The sequence below is a fragment of the Hemitrygon akajei genome, chromosome 8, assembly GCF_048418815.1.
Source record: "Hemitrygon akajei chromosome 8, sHemAka1.3, whole genome shotgun sequence".
NCBI classification, from domain to species: Eukaryota; Metazoa; Chordata; class Chondrichthyes; order Myliobatiformes; family Dasyatidae; genus Hemitrygon; species Hemitrygon akajei.
The window spans coordinates 45,301,550-45,326,163 of record NC_133131.1 but is presented as its reverse complement, the minus strand read 5'-3'; the positions used below and the strand labels follow the sequence as shown (position 1 = coordinate 45,326,163).

The following is a 24,614-nucleotide window of genomic DNA, read 5'->3' as shown; positions in this document are numbered from 1 at the left end:
GCTCAAGAACTCCAGCATCTGCAAAAACTCTGTCTCACACGAGCCATATCTCTGCTTGAGTAGGAGTGATTACCTCATGCCTTGAATCTCTCTGGTGGAGTGCCACAACTTTCTGTCGTTATCTCCTGGAGAGCAGTATGTCCATGGAAAGCAAAGATCTGGACACAAATGGTATCTCTCTGCTCAATCAGGACAGTGATCCATTCCATGATGGCACACTACTAGAGAGCTTCAGGTTGTTTTGGTGTGGCAGAGACCAGACCTGTACTTTAAGACTGAGTGCAGCCTCTACCTGTCTCTCCATATCACCATCACCAAACCAATATGACAATTCGAATGTGTAGGAATGTAAGAAACTACAACCCAATACGTCATGGGCACATCCCTCCCCCCCCCCCAATTGGTACAGGAGGGGCTGTCTGAAGCAGTTAACTCCATCATCAAAGATCCCCACCATCTGGGCCATACCATCTTCTCTCAACTACCACCGGCCAGTTTCAAGAACAGCTATGGTACTTCCCTTCAACCATTTGGTTGTTGAACCAATCAGCATTAAACCATTCACTAAAGCTCAGCCATATTATGATAACTTCATCACTAAGCACTAAAATAGAGATTGTTTTCCTGGTCTACTTGTGTCCTTTCTTGTAAAAAATTGAGCAGAGTTATGTTTAATTTATGTTTTTCTGATAAATGTGGCTTATATGATGCAGCTGCAACTAAGTTTTTCTTTGCAGATGTGTACTTGTGCATTTGACAATAAACTTGACTTTGGCTTTGAGATGCCGTGTGGTGGATTGTCACCAAGCCCTTGCAGACAAGTGCAATCAGATCTGGAGTGGAGGTCTTAGTCTCCCACTTCTGCACAACCCCCTGTGAGAGAATGGGGCTCAACTCCACCTCATTCCCTGCAGACTGTACGGTGCCGGTTTCAATATCACTTCATCACTGTCATTCCTCTCCCTCCTGCTCCTTATCCGACAGTATCTTGTCCCGCCTGTCCTGCTGTTCCATCGAGTGGGAAGCAGAGAGCCTCTCTTCATTCCTCTGAAACTCGAAGCTCTATCTCTCTGGATTATCACTAACCTGTTTAGTTCATCTTTTTGTGCAGCGAGGGTGATTTGGGGTTGATGTGCCTGTTCCATTTTTGTTCATGTTTTTTTTACGGGGAGGTGGGATTTGGGGACCAGTGATCATGCGGCTTTTCTTTTCTTTCTTAGTTTCCTGGCTGCCTGGAAATATGTAGAATTTCAGAGTTGTATACTGTACTTTGATCATAAAATGAACCTTTGAACACTTTCTCTTTGCGTTGTTACAGATTGCATCACAATCTTCCCGCCATTCTGTTGTTTTACATTCAGTGTTATGAAACATAGAACATTACAACACAGTTCAGGCCCTTTGGGCCACAATGGTGTGCCAACCTTTTAAACTACCCGAAGATCGATCAAACCCTTCCCTCCTACATTACCCTCCATTTTCCATCATCTATGTGCCTATGACATCTACTTACCTTTGAGAACCCCTCTATAATTTCCACTCTTCACCTTACAATTAAGTACCCATTTATTTATTATTCTTTTATATTCAATTTACTCTGCAAATCCCACCCAAGCAAAGAATTTTGTTGCAGCCTGGTGTAGAATGACGGACATCTTATCTGAATCTGATCTGCTGAGTCTCAAGTGAAGCAAGTAAAAACATTTACACTGCTGTCTCTTACTTTCCCCACCCGTGATCTGTCCACCAGCTTCCAAAGGTTTGGAAGGCTTAATTAACTGGGTTTGGGAGTATTTTGAAAATGATTTAAAATGCAGAGGAATGATTGGATTTAACTATTTTCTTTACAAAGGTTCGCCAGGAGAGGTTGAAATAGGTGGGGCAGCATACACCATCTTGTGGCTGAGTACACAGTTTCATGTACGTGCATGTGTAGGCGTCTCCAGCAGCCCTTCCTCACCTGCCCTTCATGGACAGCATGCAGTCTGTTTACTGCCCGTTCGCCCTGGAGAACATAGACATCTCGGATCTCCCCCACCTCAGGCTCTTTGACAGATTCATGTTGCTGCCACATTCTCTACCGCCTTTTAGTCTGGTCTTAGACTTCACAAAGAGGCAGAACACGTGAGAACTATGCCACCCTCCCAATAAAAAATAAAATAAATTAACCGTGCAAAAGAGAAATAGTGAGTTAGTGTTTGTGGATTCATCGACCATTCAGAAATCTGATGGCAGAGGCAAAGAAGCTGTTTCTTAAACATTGAGTGTGCATCTTAGTGCTTTCTCCCTGATGGTAGAAATGAGAAGAGGGTGTTTCAGATGGCAAGGGTTCCTAATTATGAATGCTGCCTCCTTGAGGCATCACCTTTTGAAGATGCCCTCAGTGGTAGTGAGGTCTGTCCACATGATGGAGTTGAATGAGTCTACAATCTTCTGCAGTTTCTTTCAATCCTGTGCACTGGGGCCTCCATATCAAGCGATGATGAACTGATCCGAATGCTCTCCTCAGGACACCTTTAGAATATTAGAAGATGAGAAAGTTTTCAACAAGAACAGACCATTTGGCCCAGTGAAGCTTCCTACAGAGGATGTTGAAATAACTATCAAGTTTAGATTTGAAAGTCACTAAGGTTCTACTTTCAACTACACAACTAGGTAGTTTGTTCCATGTGTCCACAATTCACTGTGTAAGGAAACTTCCTGATATTAGTCTTTAAAGATTGTGAACTATTGACCTGCTTCAGTGTGACTCACTCTGCACTTGGGCCATATCTGAACTGGGTAACAGCAAGTCTCGACCACACAAAGATCGTCCATCTTTGAGCAGAGAGAGAGCAGCTGGCCTTGGCCGTGAGATCCATTGGTCAGGTAGGAGACAAGCTACAAGCAATGGAATCTGTTCTCAGTGAAGTTACGGAGGCAATGAGGCAGATAACCTCGTGCCAACAAGCCCAGTCCACAAACTTTAATGCAAAGTGTTAAAGGGAAAATAAACAATAAATGCTAGGCCAAATAGGGTTATTAACTAAAACTTTCAAATGGGAAATGAAGCCTAGACTGCAGCTGAAAAGGACATATAATTACTAAATGAATACTGCAATTCCTCAAGCAAAGTCATTGCAAACTGACAGCGAAGAGTTGCTGTGCTCTGTCCAGGTCTTGACAAGCACTACGACAACAAGTATGGAGTTGTGGTGAACTACATATACCTGTCTGGACACGCCCCTCTGCTGACTGCTCCTGTGGCTCCTCCCACAGATCCCTGTATAAAGGCGATTGGAGGCACTGCTCCTCCCTCAGTCTCCAGGATGTTGTGTGGTGGTCTCTTGCTACTAATTGTGGTCTCTTGCAGCTAATAAAAGCCTATCATTTGCCTCCCATCTCCGAGAGTTATTGATGGTGCATCAATTTTATTAGCTGCAATTTTAAAACATGGGAGTGTCGTGAGGAGTCTGTGTAGGGCTTGGTGTGCGCGGTGTCTTGTGGGTATACACCTCGGTGGGTACAGGGTTCATAGTCACCAGGGAGTGTTCGGGGTAGGGGTCTGGTGCTCCTGTGGGCGCCAGGTCGCGGACGGAGACCGTGTCCTCCTGCCCATCAGGTAAGACCACCTAGGCATACTGGGGGTTCGCATGAAGTAGGTGAACCCTCTTGACCATCGGGGAGTATTTATTGCTCCTCGCATGTTTCCAGAGCAGCACTGGCCCTGGGGACGTCAGCCAAACCGGTAGGGTGGTCCCAGTGGCAGACTTCCTGGGAAAAGAAAAGAGTCGTTCATGAGGGGCGGCAGGCTCTATCACTTCCTGCGTGTTCCCTTAGGTGTCACGAATGGTGTCTCTGTCTTCCAGAGGAAAATGGACCGGATGGTGGACCAGTGCCAACTGAAGGCCACGTTCCCATATCTGGATAACAACACCATCTGCAGTCACGACTGGCAGGATCACGACACTAACTTCCTACGATTTTTCCAAGCGGCCAAAGCTCTTAACCTTACCTATCACAGGGACAAGTGTGTGTTTGGAACTACCCAACTTGCTATTCTTGGGTATGTCGTGGAGAACGGGGTCATTGGCCCTGACCCCGACCGTATGCGCCCCCTGTTGGAACTCCCTCTTCCCACCACCCTCAGAGCCCTCAAACGGTGACTGGGCTTCTTTTCCTATTACGCCCAATGGGTCCCCCATTACGCAGACAAGGCCTGCCCCCTGGTCAAGTCTACCACATTTTCCCCTCTCTGCCGAGGCCCACGCGGCCTTCAGCCGCATTAAAGGGGACATTGCCAAAGCAACGATGCATGTGGTGGACGAGACCATTCCCTTCCAAGTAGAGAGTGACGCCTCCGACTTTGCACTGGCTGCTACCCTCAATCAGGCAGGAAGGCCGGTAGCATTCTTCTCTCGTACCCTTCAAAGCCCTGAAATTCGGCACTCCGCGGTGGAGAAAGAAGCCCAGGCCATAGTGGAAGCTATTAGGCACTGGAGGCACTATCTCGCCGGCAGAAGGTTCACCTTGCTGACTGACCAGCGCTCAGTTGTGTTCATGTTCAGCAACCAACAGCGGGGCAAAATCAAAAATGATAAAATTTTGCGGTGGAGAATGGAACTCTCCACCTACAACTATGATATCCTGTACCGGTCTGGAAGGCTCAATGAGCCCCCTGATGCCCTATCCCGGGGAGTGTGCGCCAGCGCATAGCTCAACCGGATAAACACCCTCCATGTAGATCTTTGCCACCCGGGGGTCACCCGATTTTACCATTTCATGAAAGCCCGGAACCTGCCTTACTCCCTTGAGGACATCAGGACGATGACCAGGGACTGCCAAGTCTGTGCTGAGTGCAAACCGCACTTCTACCGTCCTGAAAAGGCACAACTTATCAAGGCCACCCGCCCCTTTGAGCGACTGAGTGTCGACTTTAAGGGCCCCCTTCCCTCCACCGACCGCAATGTCTACTTTCTCAACATAATTGACGAGTACTCGCGGTTCCCCTTTGCCATCCCCTGCCCCGATACCACTGCCACGTCCGTCATAAAAGTCCTGTGCCAGCTCTTCACTCTGTTCGGATATCCCTGCTATATCCACAGTGATAGAGGGTCCTCATTTATGAGTGACGAGCTGCGCCAGTACCTGCTGGCTAGGGGTATTGCTACTAGTAGGACCATGAGCTATAATCCCCGGGGAAGTGGACAGGTGGAGAGGGAGAATGCGACAGTGTGGAAGGCCGCACTCTTAGCCCTTGGGTCAAAGGGATTGCTGGTCTCTCGATAGCAGGAGGTCCTCCCTGAGGCGCTCCACTCCATCCACTCCCTGCTATGCACGTCCACCAATGCCACCCCTCATGAGCGACTCTTTTCCCAGGAAGTCTGCCACTGGGACCACCCTACCAGCTTGGCTGACGTCCCCAGGGCCAGTGCTGCTCCAGAAACATGCAAGGAGCAATAAATACTCCCCGATTGTCGAGAGGGTTCACCTACTTCATGCGAACCCCCAGTATGCCTACGTGGTCTTACCTGATGGGCAGGAGGACACGGTCTCTGTCCACGACCTGGCACCCGCAGGAGCACCAGACCCCTACCCTGAACACTCCACTGTGACGATGAACCCCGTACCCACCGAGGTGTATACCCACGAGACACCGCGCACACCAAGCCCTACACAGACTCCTCACGACACTCCCATACCGGGCGCCTCACACACACATGAGGGATTACTGACGCCTAATGGGCTGACACCTCAAGTCAGGCCGGAGCCAGCACAACCACCGTCACCAGTGCAATCACCACCGGCACTGGTACAATCACCACCGGTGCTACGTAGATCGCAGCAACAGATTCGACTGCCTGATAGACTTAACCTGTAAATATACTTGTAAGAAACTTCACCCCATGGGGACTCTCTCTTTTAAAACAAAGGGGGGGGGGGTGAATGTGGTGAACTACATATACCCGTCTGGACACGCCCCTCTGCTGACTGCTCCTGTGGTTCCTCCCACAGACCCCTGTATAAAGGCGGTTGGAGGCACTGCTCCTCCCTCAGTCTCCAGGATGTTGTGTGGTGGTCTCTTGCAGCTAATAAAAGCCTATCGTTCGCCTCCCGTCTCCGAGAGTTATTGATGGTGCATCAGAAGTTAAATACTATCACGATTAAATAATAATTAGCTGACACGTGCAAATTCACAAGAGCAATCACCATATCTACTGCGCTGCCAAATCCGTGGTTGTGCCAGGTTACTGATTTGCTCACCGCAGCCAAGCAGCGTAAGCACTGAGTCAGAATTTACTCGCACATTAACCTCACTGCTTGTTACTTTCATCATCTATCACCTTAGCTCACTTGCAGTGGCACCACATATCCACTTACTTTTACCTTTGACTTTCACAGACGAGTTAGTTTCTGATCAGGACCCAGTTAGTATGCCAGGAATCAAACTGTGTCCTCCTTCTGTAGGATCACTCCAAGCAGCAGAATCCTGTTGAGAAGCACAATGTACACTTTGTGATAATTTCACACAATACTCAATAAACTATCTCTCGTAAGATGTATATGAGGTCAAGCTCTCTGGAGGTGACATGGATCACCCTGTTGCTACGTTGAATGTTTATCGGACAGCATAATTCCTGACAAGCACTCCCAGTGAAATGCGTTCCTTGGTTAAAGTCGATGTGACGTGGCAATCCCCATCTAGGAATACAGTCTTTGGTCAGAGTTTTTGCTGTATGTGTGGCCGTGACTTTCCTTTCTGGAGTAAATTCCATCTATCTTGAAAACTTGTCCCCTACTACCAGTATGTTGGAGTATCCTTGATGCTTCAGTGGAGGTATGCAATCCATGTTAACAATAGGTGAGGTCAGGATCTCCTGATGCTTCTCATGTAGATAGTTGAACCCATAGTGAAACTGGTCTCTGTTGTCCATCTTGTTTTCAATGCAAAAAATTTTTAGCCCAGTGTCCTCTTTACCCTGATTTTGACATTTTGCTTTAGGGTGGGTCTTGGCAGTGTGGCTCAGACCAAGATTGCATTGGAGAACACAGTGGATTCCAATACTGTTTCTTAATGGCTACACAGCTACATCTGCAGTAGCTGTGGCTGATGATGTAATAGTCTCACACAGACTTCTATACAATGATCTACTTGCTTGACGGCTTGCACATGCTCACTATATGCAATGCTGGCTTCAATCCTCTTATTTTGTCAGCTTTGTCATTTTGGCAATATCTGGTTTCAGGCATCCATAAAAGTTTACTTCAAGTAACAATATGTACTATAGATTCCTCTGCAATTTTCATTTACTCCCAGAACTCCTGAGTAAACTTATCTGCACATTCTTGCAGAGAGATTTAGGCCAATTAGAAGAGTGGGCTGAAAGATGGCAAATGGAGTTTAATGCTGATAAGTGTGAGGTGCTACATTTTGGTAGGAATAATCAAAATAGGACATACATGGTGAATGGTAGGGCATTGAGGAGTGCGGTAGAACAGAGTGATCTAGGAATAATGGTGCATAGTTCCCTGAAGGTGGAATCTCATGTGGATAGGGTGGTGAAGAAAGCTTTTGGTATGCTGGCCTTTATAAATCAGAGCATTGAGTATTGGAGTTGGGATGTAATATTAAAATTGTACAAGGCATTGGTGAGGCCAAATTTGGAGTAGTGTGTACAGTTCTGGTCACTGAATTATAGGAAAGATGTCAACAAAATAGAGAGAGTACAGAGGAGATTTACTAGAATGTTACCTGGGTTTCAGCACCTAAGTTACAGAGAAAGATTGAAGCTCTTTGGAGCATATAAGGTTGAGGGGGGACTTGATAGAGTTATTTAAAATTATGAGGGGGATAGATAGAGTTGATGTGGATAGGCTTTTTCCATTGAGAGTAGGGGAGATTCAAAAAAGAGGACATGAGTTGAGAGTTAAGGGGCAAAAGTTTAGGGGTAACACAAGGGGGAACTTCTTTACTCAGAGAGTGGTAGCTATGTGACACGAGCCTTCCAATGTTGGGGGAGTCCAGAACAAGAAGTCACAGTTTAAGGATAAAAGTGAAGCCTTTTAGGACCGAGATGAGGAAAAACTTCTTCACACAGAGAGTGGTGAATCTGTGGAATTCTCTGCCACAGGAAACAGTTGAGGCCAGTTCATTGGCTATACTTAAGAGGGAGTTAGATATGGCCCTTTGTGGCTAATGGGATCAGGGGTATGGAGAGAAAGCAGGTCCAGGGTTCTGAGTTGGATGATCAGCCATGATCATACTGAATGGCGGAGCAGGCTCGAAGGGCCGAATGGCCTACTCCTGCACCTATCTTCTATGTTTCTATGTTTTCAGTAGAAGTGGTAGAGGCAGGTTTGATTTTGTCATTAAAAAAAAATATTGGAAAGGTATATGGACAGGAAAGGAATGGAGGGCTATGGGCTGAGTGCAGGTAGGTAGGACTAGCTGAGAGTAAGCATTCGGCATGGACTATAAGGGCCAAGATGGCCTGTTTCTGTGCTGTAATTGTTTAATGGTTATATATTCCTGTGGCGATCCTCAGGTATCATTTGCTTGCATCAGCCTCTTCCCTTCGATTGGTCTGTTTTTCCCAACCACCTCTCAACGGCATCCCAAGAACTTTGTACATTTTGTTTATCATCTCCTATATTGCTGACAGCTCTGCGAGTCAGCTATCTGATCTGCTGAGAAGACAACATAGTTCCAGAATTTGAATGCCATCACATGCGTGTAATTCATACAGATGGTGATACTGCCTCATAGAATTGACCAACATAAGGGTAGTTTTCCAAAGAGGAGCACCATTGTCTGTTTGAAAACCTTGCTGGGTTTTCTGATACTGCTTCAGTTATTTTTTTATGAAGCTTCGTGCAACTTCTGGTGGCCGAAAAGAAGCTGCAGAGAGTTGTCCTTTCCTCACTGTTACCATCAGGCAGGAGGTACAGAAGCCTGAAGGCGCACACTCAGCGATTCAGGAACAACTTCTTCCCCTCTGCCATCTGTTTCCTAAATGGACATTGAATCCTTGAACATGACCTCACTTTTTAAATATATATTATTTGTGTTTATTGCACTATTTTCAATCTATTCAATACAGTATATGTAAACTGTAATTCATCAACTTATCTATTTATTTATTTATTTTCTCTTCTATATTATGTATTGCATTGAACTGCTGCTGCTAAGTTAACAAATTTCACATGCCGGTGATAATAAATCTGATTCTGATTCTGCACTTCAATTTTATTGTACTTGTTACGTTGTTTTTTTCACACATTCAGTTAATACAAAGATTTGCTCTTTAAACTTAACTTTTTTGCTTGTTCTGTTAACTCACATATTTGGTTTCCTGGCTCAGCACATGCACGTTTAAAGCCACATATTTGATTTTGCAAAATCAGCGTGTGCACGTTTCTTTAACTGCGATAAAACTACCATCTCTATTCAGTTTAATTTCTTTCCCTCAGGCATTCTCTGGAGCTTACCCCTTTCCCTTTCAATATCTCAGGCATCGGTTAGTTTCGAAAGACCACGGATTTGCGCCTTGGAAAGTTTCCAGGGTGCAGGCCTGGGCAGGGTTGTATGGGAGACCGGCAGTTGCCCGTGTTGCAAGTCTCCCCTCTCCACGCCACCGATGTTGTCCAATGGAAGGGCAAGGGCCGATACAGCTTGGCACTGGTGTCATCACAGAGCAATGTGTGGTTAAATGCCTTGCTCAAGGGCACAACACGCTGCCTTAGGTGAGGCTCAAACTAGCGACCTTCAGATCACTAGACCAACGCCTTAACCACTTGGCCACCCACCAAAACCCATATACACCATATATACATCTAGCAAGCAAATTTCATCCTGATTTCTACATTAATATTGTCAAAGTTAAATACTTAGTTCAGATAAGAAGTCAATCCCTCAGTCATCTGTTCACACATTAGAACCAAAGTTTCAATCTCCCTTTTTCTGTTCTGTGTTTCACAACTTTGACCATTTTCTTAATTTTGTCGTGTAGAACACTTAATTTGTGCTTGCTTTTGCTATCAAATTGGACGATCAAATGAAAATTAGATTGCCACACCACCAGTTTGTAAAAATTTTAACCTTATTGATGCTCTGCTGCCCTGTAACAGTTGTTGTTACACAGAACACATTTATTTGTGCTTGCTTTTTTATCACCAAATTGCAACTTTATAAGTGTAATAGAGCAACGTAAAGTGTAATAGAGTTTTCCTTCACCATTAAACTTCCTTTAGGTGGTGTATTAAGGCAAGAACTAGGTGAATTCTTTGACTGTTTGGAACATAAGGAGCGTGGTCTTACATCCTATTAAATGTGTGCGCTAAAACTTATCCTTTCACTCGGGATTCTTCCATGTCCTTAAATATTCACAACCATCCTGCCGACTATGCCACGCTGTTGAATCCTGATGCTTTTGGAATCCAAATGTTATTCAGAAGTTAAGAGTGAGCCACAAAACTTGTTGCTTATGATCATTTCATGAAACAAGAGGAATGAACAGAAAGGAAGATGTATGGCAAGAGACAAAAGAGAGCGACTAAACAGTAATGTGATTTTCTGATACCAGACTAGAACTAACAGAAATTCCATTGATAACAATAGCATAAAATCCAGAGTTTCAGACTTACAAAGACATTGAACTGCAAGATGCAATAGTGCGTTTCTCAGCTGCAGTTGCAGAGGACACGGGTAAGGCCTCTCTGCAGCATTTGCTCAGGCAGTGGTGAACAACAGTGTGCACTCACTTCAGAGGTGCCTGCAAGCAGATATGGAGGGATAAGTGATAACATGCCAATGCAGAATCAGAACGTGGGGATTGCTGCACACAAGTGGCATGTGAAGAGCTGGGTCCACTAACTAAAGGACACCTTTGGATGCTGACCTGTGGGACTGCAGATTCTCTTGGCCATCTCTCCAATGCAGTTTGGTCCTCAGAATCAGTATTTCACAACACTAAACAAGCAAGCGGTGACGCAGGGTCTCAATCTGAAATCAAGCAATTCCTTTCTTCCCGCAGGTGCTGCTCAACCCACCAAGTTTATCCAGGTTCTTAGTTGTGATTGACATACGAAGGGTTAATTTCTCTGGAGTGTTGGAGGCTGAGGGGAGAGATGATAGAAATTTATAAATTTAAGAGGCATAGATTAGGTAGTCAGTCAGAATTTTTCTCCCAGGTTAGACGTGACAAATGTTAAAGGACATAAGCTTAACATGAGAGGGGGAAAGTTTAAAGGAGATGTGTGGGTCAGGTGTTTTTTACACAGAGTGGTAAGTGCATGGGTTGGACTACCAGCATTGAGCAGAGATGATAGTGGTGTTTACCAGGCTGTTAGACAGATGAATATGCAGTGAATGGGTTGGGGGTGGAAGAGGGATCATGACAGAGGAGATTTAATTTCATTGTTTGCCATGGTCAGTGTGGGCTGGAGAGTCTGTTCCTGGGCTGTACTGTTCTCTGTTTACTACCGTGACAGTGTTTGGTATCTGTCCATCCTGGGGTGGATATGTCAATGTATCAGTGGGGAAACAACGGTGACAGGAATCCCCTGTTGCATTCAATGGTACAGGGGCCGAGAGCCAAGCTCCCTGGGGCCCAGCACTAACAGCCGCAGGGATGCAGAACAAACAGGTGCTGGGTCTGACAGAGAGCTGAGTGATAGTGCTGCCTCTATTCGATTCTGCAGTAACGTCCTGCTGCTTTCTCCCATCATGTGTCCACTTTCAGCTGTGGAAGAAGTACGGTGATGTGGTGAGTTTAGAGTTTGGATGGACAAACCTGGTGGTGCTGAGTGGCTACAAGACCCTGAAAGAGGCTCTGGTGAAAAAATCAGAAGATTTTGCTGACAGGCCAACCCCTGCGATATATGAGAAGCACTTTCAGCGGAGCGGGGAAGGTGAGTATGAACTGGGCACCAGAGACTGTCCTGGGCACCAATGGGAGGGATTGGGAATCGTTGGACTTCAGATTTCTGTGAATGATCATTGCACTGTGAACCCCACTACCAGACTGGGGAGGAGGGTGAGACGTCATCACGACCAAAGGAATTAGTTCAAATGTATCCAGAAATATTAGAGACCAGTTCTCCCAAGATCTCTGTAACTGCATCTTGTTACGTACCCCATAATGGGTTAAAAAGGGCCAGCAGAAATGGACACACCTGGAGTCCGAGTCTTCCATTATAAACACTATTTTATTAGTAACTACATGATAAAGTAATATAGAACAAGATAAGGCAAACAGGTTAGCAGAGTATATGCATATATAAGAGAGTAAATAAAGTTCCCCCAAACTTCTTCCAGCTTAGGTGGTGAAATGATACAGACTTACAATGGTATCATCGTAAGTTGATAGGTCAGTTCAATGCACGAGGTTGCTGTGGTTGGTAAGAGAGAGAGATCTGTAATCCAAAGGTGTGTGTTGAGAGAAGGCAATTACGTCGATATTCCAAAATAACAATAGCAGTAGGTTTTATCTAAAAAGTTGTTCCACTCCACGCACGAAGTATCACCGACAGTGATCTTCAACGAATATTCTTTTAACACAAGTGGTACCAGACCCAAATTCAGCTACGGGTCATCCCAAAGTGGTGGCCACAGGATACTCAAACAGAATCCACATATGGATTATCACCAACAGTCGCTTATCACTGAGGTACCATCTTCAAGTGGTAAAACTACCAACCCAGGCCAGGATTATCACACACAGGTAGACTCCATAATGTTACCTCAAACACACAACTATGATAGCCACTTATCCAGTTCCACAACATACAAAATAACTCCTACAGTGATTTGCCACAGGGGTGCCTTTCTTCAGTGAACTCTTATATATGCATATACTCTGCTAACCTGTTAGCCTTATCTTGTTTTATATTACTTTATCATGTAGTTACTGATAAAATAGTGTTTATAATGGAGACTCAGACTCCAGGTGTGTCTATTTCCACTCCTGAAACTTATTAAAGTCACCGACTGTGACCACAAAAAGGAAACCGTCTTCTGTGGTAAAGTTATCAACCCAGGCAAGGATTGGACACACTGATAACTTCCCACCGGTCACACCTTTTCCCACTGCGAGAGCCACTAATTGATTCTCCCGATCGATCCTCCAAAACCCACCTTTCTGTGAGCACAACAAAGCTCATCCAGTGGCCAAAAACTAACAACCAGCTGACCATGTATTTATCTAAGCATGCTGAACACTAGCCGTCCATGAAATAACGCTGCCCTCGGTCACCATGGTGACCCACGAGCTGCTCGTTGTCTCTCTCTGTAAGAACTCACAAGTTGGCAGTGTCCTTGTATATTCAAAACAAGCTTTAGAGTTCGTATAAACACCATCTCAAGGCAGGCTTCGTCCCTCTCTCTCTGTAACAACTCAGTGTCCAAAAGCCAGTCTCATTCTCCCGACATTTTAAAGTGATAGTCCACAGAAAATATGAACCCTAGGGGTACATAATAATCTTAATGACAGACCAAGGGAGTCTCACTGGGTTATTTTGATGATTTAATGTTCTGCATGGTCTTGAAGTGGCTCCTAATACATTATTTTATCTTTTATTTTGTTATATATTCCCTTCCTCAGCAAGGGTCCAGAGGCAGTTGACAAGGATGATTCTGGGAATGAAAGGGTTATCATACTTGGAACGTTTAATGCCTCTGAGTCTGTACTCACTAGAACTTAGAAGGATTTGGGGGAGCTCATTGAAACCTTTCGAATATTGAAAGGCCTAGACAGAGTAGATGTGGAAAGGACATTTCCATGGTGGTGGAGTCTAGGACAAGAGGGCGCAGCCTTAGGATAGAGGGGCATCCTTCAGCCAGTGGTGAATTTGTTACCACAGGCAGCTGTGGAGGCCAGGTCATTGGGTATACCTAAGGCAGAGCTTGATAGGCTCTTGATTGGACATGGCATTAAATATTATGGGGAGAATGCCGGGGAGGGTCCAAGACATCGACTATTCCTTGCCATCCCCCACCTCCCAGATGCTGCTCAAGCCACTGAGTTCTGCAGCAGATTGTGTGTTGCTCCAGATTCCAGCATCTGCAGTGTAAGATGAATGTAAGACTGTGTGGGTTTTCCGTTGTCCATTTTGTTCTCTGCTGCTGGCATTTCTGTTGGCATGGTGTCTGTTTCACTATCACAGCCCAAAGTCAAAACTCATGGAGTCAAACAGCACAGAAACAGGCCCCTTGGCCCATCATGCCCATGCTGATCATCAAATACCCATCTATACCAATCCCATTTACCAGCATCTAACCTATCGCCTCCCATGCTTCAGTGAATCAAGTGTTCTGGTAGATAATTCTTAAATGTCTTGGGAACTTATTTCCACCCCTCTATCAGGCAGGGCATTTCAGATTCCAAACATCATCTGACTGAGAAGCTTTTCCTCAGATCCCATCTAAACTTCCTGCCCCTTCACTATAAACTTTAAACTCCTGCCCTGTAGTTTTTGACACCTCTACCATGGGGAAATGTTTCTTACCATCTGCTGTCTTAGCCCCTGATAATTCCCACTGTTTCTGCAGGTATCGTCTTTGCAAGGTATGGGAACTGGTGGAGAGAACAGAGAAGATTCTCACTTTCCACGCTGAGGAACTTTGGACTTGGGAAGAAGTCGCTGGAGTTGCAAATTGTGAAGGAAGCAGAATTTTTGAGTAAAGCATTTGAAGAGGAGAAAGGTAATAAAGAAACTGTCTAAAGAACCAAGAGATGCCTTGACTGCTGTGGAAAAGTAAACTATTTATTTATGCCAACACTGAAATGCACGAAGAATTTGGAAGGTTTGTCAATCTGGTAGGAAGAATGGAGAAAACCAAAGTAGAATAAAATATGTGGGAAAACAGGAAATATCGATAATTCACAGCAAGTCAACGAGCATGTGCAGGAAGAGAAACATTTGATATTTAATCTCTGAGACTCTTTGTCAGAACTGGGGAAGAGAAAAAATATAATAGTTTTCTGTAGTGCAGAAGCTGAGGGAGGAATAGGTAGAACAGGGACTATCCCTGGGAAGGCAAAACCAAATTAGTTAAAGTGACATTGGTTTGGATTTGTGTCCATGTGGGACTGGGGGACATGCCCAGAAAAGCCACGTGTTCAAATACAAATGACTGAGCCCAAATACCGACCAGCAGAAATAGCTATTTCTGGGACAGACAGCGAGAAGGAGTGAGATCGCTGATATTGGAGAACTTGATATTGAACTTGGAAGGCTGCATTATGCCAAAACAGAACATTAGGTGATATTTCTCACTGTTAAAACCATGCAGGAAGTCTGAGTGGGAATGGAATGGAGAATTAAAGTTCCAGGCAACAGGAAGCTCAGGGTCGCTACGATTTTCATTGGATAAAGAATCACAATCAGAATCAGACTTATGATCATGAACTTAAATGACATGAAACCTGTTGTTTTGCACCAGCAGTACAGTGAAAAGACTGAAAGTTAATATAACTTAAACAAATAAATAATGCAAAAATGGGATTAACAAGGTAATGTTCAGGGGCTCATGGAGAATTCAGAAATCTGATGTCAGAGGGGAAGAAGCTGTTTTTGAATCATTGAGTGTGGGTCATCAGGTCCTGTACCTCCTCCACCTTGGTAGTAACAAGAAGAGGGCATTTCCTGGATGGTGAGGGTCCTTACTGATGGATGCCCCCCTTTTTGAGGCCCCACCTCTTGAAGATGTTCTTGATGGGGGAGTGGTGGGGGGAAAGGTTGTACCTTTAATGGAGCTGGATGAGAAAATGACCATTTGCTGCCTCTTGGGCCCTGTGCCAAAGAGTCTTTAGTGATATTCTGAACTCCGTTCTGAAAGGGCAACAGGAAGTAGAGGGGGACCTGGGTTTCTGGGTACATGCCATTGAAAGTGGCAGTGTAGGTTGAGAAAATGATTAATACGACATAAACAATGTTGAACTTCAGCAGTAGAAGCACAATGTATAAAAGCAGCAAAGGCTGCTGGACCTTTCTAACATTCCGGCCTGGCTTCAGTTGAACCATTGTTTTCAGCTGGAGTCACTTCAATATAAGAAGCATCTGACGCCATTACAGAGGGTTCCAGAAAATATTGATGAGAATGGTTCCTGGGATAAGAGACTATCTCTACAAGAATAGACCAGAAACAGTCAGGCAGTTTCTTCAGAGAAAGCTGGGGAGATTTGGTCAACGTTTATAAAATGCTGAAAGTTCTGGGCAGTGAAAGGTCACAGGTACAAAACCAAAAGGAAAGGAATGAAGACTGCCTCGAGGAAAGTCTGTCTCATGGAGCAGGTACTTGGAATCTGGAATGCACTGTTAGATGTGATGGACCTGAGAAAATGGTCATTAAAGTGACCTTTGACACACAGAAGTCAGGCAAAATCTTGCCTGACTGGCAGAAGGAAAACAGTGGGAATAACGGGGCATTTTCTGACCAACTGCCTGTGGATTAGTGGCGTTGCACAGGGGGTGGTGTTGGGTCCACTATTTTTCATGTTATACATTTGTGATCTGGATGATAGCATTGATGGATTTGTGGCCATGTTCGCAGATGACCCAATGATATGTGGAGGGGCAGCCAGTGTTGAAGCAGGGGGTGTTCAGAAAAACTTGCACAGTTGAGGGGAATGGCTAGAAAGAGCAGATGGAGCAATGGAGCAAAGTCTACTCATGCACTTTGGTTGGTGGAATGAAGTTGTATTTATGTTTTAAAATCTTTTTTATTAATTATTATTAAAGATCAACAAAAAGATACATTAAGTCAATATGTCATGTGCAATGAAGAATTAAATTAGCAAATAACTGATTAACAAAGCTAAACAATATATCAATAATAATAAGAAAAAATAAAGTGTTAAGAATATTCTTTGAAAGAAAAAAGAAGGAAAAAAAGAACCCCTACTAACTAAGAAAAAAAACCCTACTAACTGAAAAAAAACAAAAAACACATTGGGAGCACAACTCCAGAGCTATACATCATACAAGCTTCCATAAAAGAAAAACATTAATCCACCAATTCACATCCATTTAAAGAAAAATCGGAAGGAAACCATATTAACTAACTCAAATCAGATGATAGTAGCGGGCAAATGAACTCTACCTTTTCTCAAAATCAAATCGAGGATCAAAAGTTCGACTTCTGATTTTCTCCAAACAAAGACATTACATCACCTGAGAAAGCCATCGTATCAAAGTAGGAGCAGAAGCACCTTTCCATTTCAACAAAATAGCCCTTCTGGCCAATAATGTAACAAATGCAGTTACATGTTGGTCTGAGGGAGAAATACCATGAATATATTGAGGGATTATACCAAATAAAACTGTCAATTTCTTAGGTTGTAAATTAATATTTAAAACTTTAGAAATTGTAGAGAAAATAGACCTCCAAAAATGTTTCAGTACAGAACACGACCAAAACATATGTGTCAATGTGGCTGTCTCGGTTTTACACCTGTCACACTGACTATCAACATTAGGAAACATTTTAGACAGTCTCTCCTTTGTCAAATAATAACGATGTACAATTTTAAATTGAATTAAAGAGTGACTGGCACAGATCAAAGAAGAGTCAACCAACTTCAAAATCCGCAACCAATCTTCTGTTAACAAGGTCATGTTAAGCTCTCTCTCTCAATCTTGCTTAATCTTAAGTGAAGGGTAATTGTGCTGTTGTCACAATAAATTATAAATTTTCCCAATAAAACCCTTCACTAAAGGATTCATTTTAAAAATTGTATCTAATGGGTGAGAATCCTGTATATATGGAAAAGTACTTAAATATTCTTGTAAGAAGTGTCTGACCTGAAGATATTGCAGGAAATGTGAATACGAGAAGGTATTTAGTTACTAATTTCTCAAAAGACATCAACCGCTCAACTTGGAACAGATCCATGAAGGAATAAACTCCTTTATTCTTCCAAAGAAGAAAGGTAGGATCACTTAATGAAGGTTTAAATAAATAATTTTGATAAATTAAACTAAAAAGTTTAATTTTATTGAGATTTAAAAAATTATGAAACTGGAACCAAATTCATAATGACTGCTTAATCACAGGGTATAAATTTAAATTAGTAATTTTGGCCAGTTGTACAGGTAGAGAAGCTCCTAATAATGAGGTTAAATGAAACTGTTTCACAGCATTCAATTCCAAATGTGGTCGTTCATTTTTATCAACCCAATATAACCAAAAACACATATAACGTATATTAACAGCCCAATAATACAATCTTAAATTAGACAGAGCAAGACCTCCATCTTTTTTTAATTTTTGTAAATGATATTTACCAATTCTTGGTCTTTTATTATTCCAAACAAAAGATGAAATAATAGAGTCAACCTGATCGAAAAACTTCTTCGATAAAAAATAAAGATATTTTGAAATACATATAAAAATTTTTGGTAAAATCATCATTTTAACTGCATGAATTCGGCCGGCTAATGAAAGTGAAGGTGGATTCCAGCTACAAAATAAGTGTTTCATAAAATCCACTAAAGGAACCAAATTAGCTTTATAGAGGTCTTTATGATTTTTAGTAATGTTACGTACCCCGTAACTGGGTGTCTTACCAGCAAAGATATAAGTATCCGTTGGAGACTGGTACAATTTTCAAAAACAGTGTTTATTAGTAAAATATACAAATCAATATCAACAATGAAAATATACAGATAATACACGTTAGCAATACTAAACCTAAAAGTGTGGGTATAATAATAATCAATAATAAACAAGCTCTATCATTGTCTAGGGGATAATGAATTATCGTGGGAAAGTCTGAAGTTCAGTTCAGTTCATGTAGGCTGAGGTAGTTGTTGATTCTTTTGTTGTAACCGTTGGAGGGAGAGAGAGAGAGAGAGAGAGAGAGCAAACAGTGACAGCTACAGTCATTCAAACCTTCCTTTACCTTCTTGATCCGTCGATGTGTTGTTGTGGCCATTCAGGTATGACCCCTCTGTCCTTTAGCTAGACCATTCTTCTATGGTGGACTCATCACCCAGGCAAGGGTAGACACACACACAAGCCCCCACCGGCCTCGCTATAAACAGTGTGTGTTAAAATTGACCAATCCTTCGTTCGGTCTCCGATGCCCCACACTTTTCTCGTGGGTTCCAACACTTAAGCAGTGCTCACTAGTTTGTCTCTTGGTGTGTCTGAGGGGTGTCTTCCCAGACCTCACTTTTATCCCTACTCACGGGGTCTCAGGTGTCAATCAGTTTTGAATGGCTTAGCCCATCAAACCAGCCCACTCCGGCTGTCCACTGAGGAATTTTAATGAACAGAATGGTACCAAGTAAACAGCCCTCTCCGGAGCTGTAAGTCTTACAGGAGTCATAATATGGTGGAACAACAAGTCTCGCTTTCCTGGTGTTATCTCTCCCTTGTCTGAAGCAAATGTTCCAGTCCCAGTATGTTTTTGTTCCATCTCTTTCTCTCTCATTAGCAGCCTGGCAACAGTAACGGTTTGTAATTCTCCCAGGGCAGGGGGACATGGGCAACCTTGCACCCTTCTGCCCTTCAGAGCTGTTCATCCTTCGTAACAGTAATAATAATACCTAAATATTTAAATGAGTCCATAACTCTAAAAGGAATGTCATCATATATAGAAGCAGAATCGTTTAGGGGAAATACTTCACTTTTATGAAGGTTTAGTTTATATCCTGAAAACTTTCCAAAATCATTTTTAATAGTTTCAATAAACTAGGAATGGATTCTTCAGGATTCGAAATATAAACTAAGAGATCATCAGCATTAAGGGAGATCTTATCAACAGTCCCAAATATGAGAATTCCATGAATATCTTTAGCTTCATGAAGTGCAATAGTCAAGGGTTCCAGCACCAAATTAAATAACAAAGGACTTAACGGACATCCTTGTCTCATACCCCGTGAAAGCCAGAAAAAAGGAGATCTGCAATTATTAGTAATAACAGTAGCAATAGGGCTTTTATATATCATTCTGATCCACTTATTAAAATTAATACCAAAGCCAAATTTCTGTAAAACATTAAATAAGTATTTCCATTCAACTCTGTCAAATGCCTTTTCAGCATCAAGAGAGACAACACATTGGGGAGTCTTAGAAAAGGATGAATATATAACATTTAACAGTCTCCGAACATTGGAGAAGGAATAACGGCCCTTTACAAAACGTGTTTGGTCTTGAGAGATTATATTAGCTAGAAAATTCTCCAACTGATTAGCCATTATTTTTGAAAGAATTGTAGCATCCACATTTAATAATGAAATAGGTCTATATGAAGCACAGTCAGTAGGGCCTTTATCTTTCTTAAGAATTAAAGAAATAGAAGCTTCATAAAATTTGGGAGGTAACTCTCCTATCAAAAATGAATCTTTAATCATTTCCAACATATATGAAGAAAGCAATTTTTCAAATTTTTTATAAAATCCTACAGAATAACCATCCAGTACAGGAGCTTTACCAGATTGTATTGAAAAAATAGTTTTCTGAATTTCGTTTTCAGAAATAGGAGCATCAAGGGTTTGTTGACAGAAATTTGAAGAAAATCAATCTTTTGTAAACAAGGCATTCATTTTAGAAGAATCAACTGGAACCATTTATGAAGTTCAATATAAAAGTCTTGAAAAATTTTATTAATATCTTCATCATTACATGCTAAACTGCCATCTCCCTTACGAATTTTTAATATTTGTCTTTTAGCTCTAGCTGCTTTTAATTGAGATGCTAATAGCTTATTATTTTTATCTCCAAACACATAAAATTGACTTTTCAATTTAAGCAAATTTCTTTCAATAGGATTAGTTAATAATAAATTATATTGTGATTGGAGCTCAACTCTTTGTTTGAATAAATCAATGTTAGGAGAGATTGCATAAATATTATCCAAATCTTTAATTTGTTTGGAAATCTTATCTAACTCTGTTTTTGTCTGTTTGTCTGTTTCTTAAGCTTAGCTAAATAGGAAATTATCTGACCACACAAATATGCTTTAAATGTATCCCATATAATCAATTTTGACACATCTCCTGTATTATTAAAAAGAAAAAAATCTTTTATCTGAGTCTCAATAAATTTGACAAAGTCTGAACTTTGTAATAGATTTTCTGGAAAACACCAAGGCAAATTTGCAATAACGACATCATTCAATTCAAAAGCTAAGCTTAAAGACGCATGATCTGAGAGAACTATAGCATCGTATTCACATTTCTGGACTTTGGACAAAAATCGGGGATCAGTTATAAAATAAACGATTCTTGAATATTTTTGTGAACATATGGAAAAAAAGAATAATCTCTATCATTGGGATGTAAATTTCTCCAAATTTTAACCAAAATCAATTAAAAAAGAGTTAATAAGTGATGCAGAACAACTCGGAAGCCGCTGATTGGTTGAACTCTTGTCCATCAAAGGATTTAAACAACAGTTGAAATACCACCCATTAACAACATATATTCATTTAAATCTGACAATAAAGCAAATACATTTTTTGAAAAAGGATCATCTACATTAGGTCCATATAGATTAACGAGAACAATTTTTCTATTACAAATTGTTCCTTTAACAATTAAAAATCTACCATTAATATCTGACACAATGTCTTCTTGGATGAATAAAATATTAGATTTAATAAAAATAGATACTCCCTTTGTTTTATTTTGACAAGTAGTGTGAAATTGAAGGCCCTTCCACATTTTTAAAAATCTATTTTGATCGCCCATTTTGATATGTGTTTCTTGAGCAAAAATAATATTGGGTTGGAATTGATTAATGATTTTAAAAGTCTTCTTTCTCTTAATAGGATGATTCCAACTGACTATTTTGTAAATAGAACACTCATTCAGAAATCAGAGGTGCAAAGGGACGGGTGGCTCCTCATACAAGGTTCCTTAAAGGTTAATTTGCACTCTGAATTAGTGGCAAGGAAGGCAAATGTAATGTTAACATACATTTCCATCGACCAAAATATAAAAGCAAGGAATAATGCTGAGGCTTTATAAGGCATTGATTAGAACACAGTTGGAGTATTGTGAGTGGTTTGGGGCCCATTATCTGAGAAAGGATCTGCTAGAATTGGAGAGGGTCTAGAGGAAGTTTATGAGAATGATCCTGGAAATGAAAGGGTTAACAATGAGAATTTAAATACCTATGGACCCGTACTTGCTGGAATTTAGAAGAATGAGGGGAGAGGGTCTCGTTGAAACTTGCCAAGCATTCTCATATAAAGGCCTATATTGTGAAGACCAGCAGAAGATTTTTCCAACAGTGGGAAGTCCAAGTCCAGAGGGTACAGTTATAAAATAGAAGGATGTCCATTTAGAACAGAGATGAGGAGGAATTTCTGTAGCCAGAGCACAGCCAATCTGCGGAATTCATTGCCACAGATGGCTTTGGAGGCCAAGCCATTGGGTATATTTAAAATGGAGTTTCATTAGTTACTTAATTAGTAAGGGCATCAAAGGTTATGGGGAGAAGTCAGGAGAATAGGGTTAAAGGAAAACAAATCAGTCCAGATTGAATGCTGAGGCAGACTCAATGGGCCAACTATACTAATTCTGCTCCTATTTCTTATGTTCCAGACATCAGTTACTGAATCTAATACCATTGATATATTTAATAAACATTTGTTACTTATATCCCTACACTAGAACATTCACAGTTTATCATTATTGTTTCAGGGCTTGCGTTTGATCCACATTTCAAGATAAACAATGCAGTCTCAAATATCATCTGCTCAATCGTCTTTGGATATCGCTTTGATTATCAAGATAAAAAATTCCTTGAATTTCTCCACATCATTGATGAAATTTTCGTTTTGGAGGGAGGATTCTGGGGTCAGGTGAGCTGGACTCAGAGTTTGTAGATATTGGAGAACTCAGTCAATGCGAGATTAGGGCTTGAGCTAGTAGGAGTTTACAATGTCACTTGTGGGAAAGTCTTGAAGAAAAGTATGTAACTTCAAGACAAGTGGGTGAAAACATCCACTTGAAACATCAGGAGAAAAGGAGTTAATGTTCAGGATTGGAGAAGTGAGAAAAGTGTGTTTGAATTTTCAGAGTGTTATGCCGTTGGCCCCCTCCTTTGTGAAAATTGCAAGAACTCTAGTTAAGGGGGGTCAACTGACCCAAGAGAGAGAGACGTGCGGAAGACCACGTTCTCCCAAGAAGCAGAATAAAGGTGACTTTGACTATTGTCTCATGGAGACCACCTGAAAAGCCCTCGGGCAAAGTGAGCTGGTTGAGAGAGAGATCGCATTACCTGCAACTTGATTGACACCTGCGATCCTGTGAAGAAGTATAAAGGCGGGTCTGAGGGGAGGACCCTCAGATGCACCCAGGAGACACGAGATCGATTCCCGTGGGAGCGGGACGCCATTTTGAAGGAAGCCACATGCGCTAGATTCCGAATTTGAATCTGTGGCTAAAACCAACGAAAGACTGCTTTTAAATAACAACGGGGAAGTCTGCTCCCCTGATTCCAAGGATTTGCTCTGCCAAGACGACGGGCAAGTGTGCATCTTTTCTAAATTATAAAGGAAAAAGCCTGCAAACTTCTGAGTGACTCTTTAAACTTCCGTTGGACTCAGTATTACCCCCTAGACAACTGTAGAGCTTATTTCTGATTGATTATGGTTACACCGGTGTTTTAGATTGAGTTTTGACGATCTGAATGTTTTGTATTAACCATACGTTTGTGCCCTTGTTGAATAAAACGTTTGAAAATAGTAGCATACGACTCAGCTGATCCATCTATCTTTGCTGGTAAGTTACCTGGTTACGGGGTTTACGTAACAAGTGGGGTTCTCGTCCCGGATTTGAAACCAAACGGGAGGGTCAGTGAATCGGGCTGTAAGTCCAAACTTAAATCTGGTTACGCAGGTAGCCAGACGGGAAACCAGCAAAGATGGATGTGGGTGAATTTATGAGAGACCCGACGGTAGAGGCGCTAGGGAAGGCTACAAAATCAGACTTGGTAAATTTGGCGCAGGCGTTAGACCTCACAGCGGTGAAGCCAGCAATGAAAAAGCAGGAAGTGCGAAGGGTCATACACCAGCATTACGTTGGGAAAAAGGTGTTTGCAGCTGAGGATTTGGAAAATATCCCCGAAAAGAGATTAGCGAGTGGGACAGATCAGGTAGAGTTGGAGAAAGCAAGGCTGGTCTATGAGCTTAAAGTAAAGCAGCTAGACGTAGAAGCAGCTGAAAAAGAAGCCGAGAGAGCTGAGAGGGAAAAAGAAGCCGAGAGAGCTGAGAGGGAAAAAGAAGCCGAGAGAGCTGAGAGGGAAAAAGAAGCCGAGAGAGCTGAGAGGGAAAAAGAGGCAGAGAGAGCCGCAAAGGAAAGGGCTGTGGAAAGAGAGCATGTGTTCAAACTAAAGCAGCTAGAAGCAGAAGAGAAAGAGAAACAAAGGAGCCATGAATTGGAGCTGGACAGGCGAAAGCAAGAGCGAAGAACTCAAGGGGAAGAGAGAGAGGAGGGGTTTGATATTAGTCGGGCGTTGAGGTTGGTCCCCCCGTTCGAGGAGACGGATGTTGATAGTTATTTCTTGATTTTTGAGAAGGTGGCAAGGAATCAAAAGTGGCCCAGAGAGCAGTGGGTGGCGTTTGTTACAAAGTGTGTTACGAGGGAAGGCACAGCGGGTATATGCCGCGCTGCCCCCAGAA

At 42.3% G+C, this 24,614-nt stretch overlaps 1 protein-coding gene across 4 annotated transcripts in view; it reads left to right on the top strand.

Moving 5' to 3' along the window:
- LOC140731854 (cytochrome P450 2D17-like) overlaps positions 1 to 24,614 on the top strand; it is a 94,623-nt gene that overhangs the window by 5,493 nt on the left and 64,516 nt on the right. For all 4 annotated transcript variants that reach the window (XM_073053773.1, XM_073053772.1, XM_073053771.1 and 1 more), the window contains exons 2-4: positions 11,721 to 11,889; positions 14,528 to 14,680; positions 22,633 to 22,793. In XM_073053773.1, the coding sequence (XP_072909874.1) occupies positions 11,721 to 11,889; positions 14,528 to 14,680; positions 22,633 to 22,793 (483 nt within the window). The remainder of the gene's footprint in view (positions 1 to 11,720; positions 11,890 to 14,527; positions 14,681 to 22,632; positions 22,794 to 24,614) is intronic.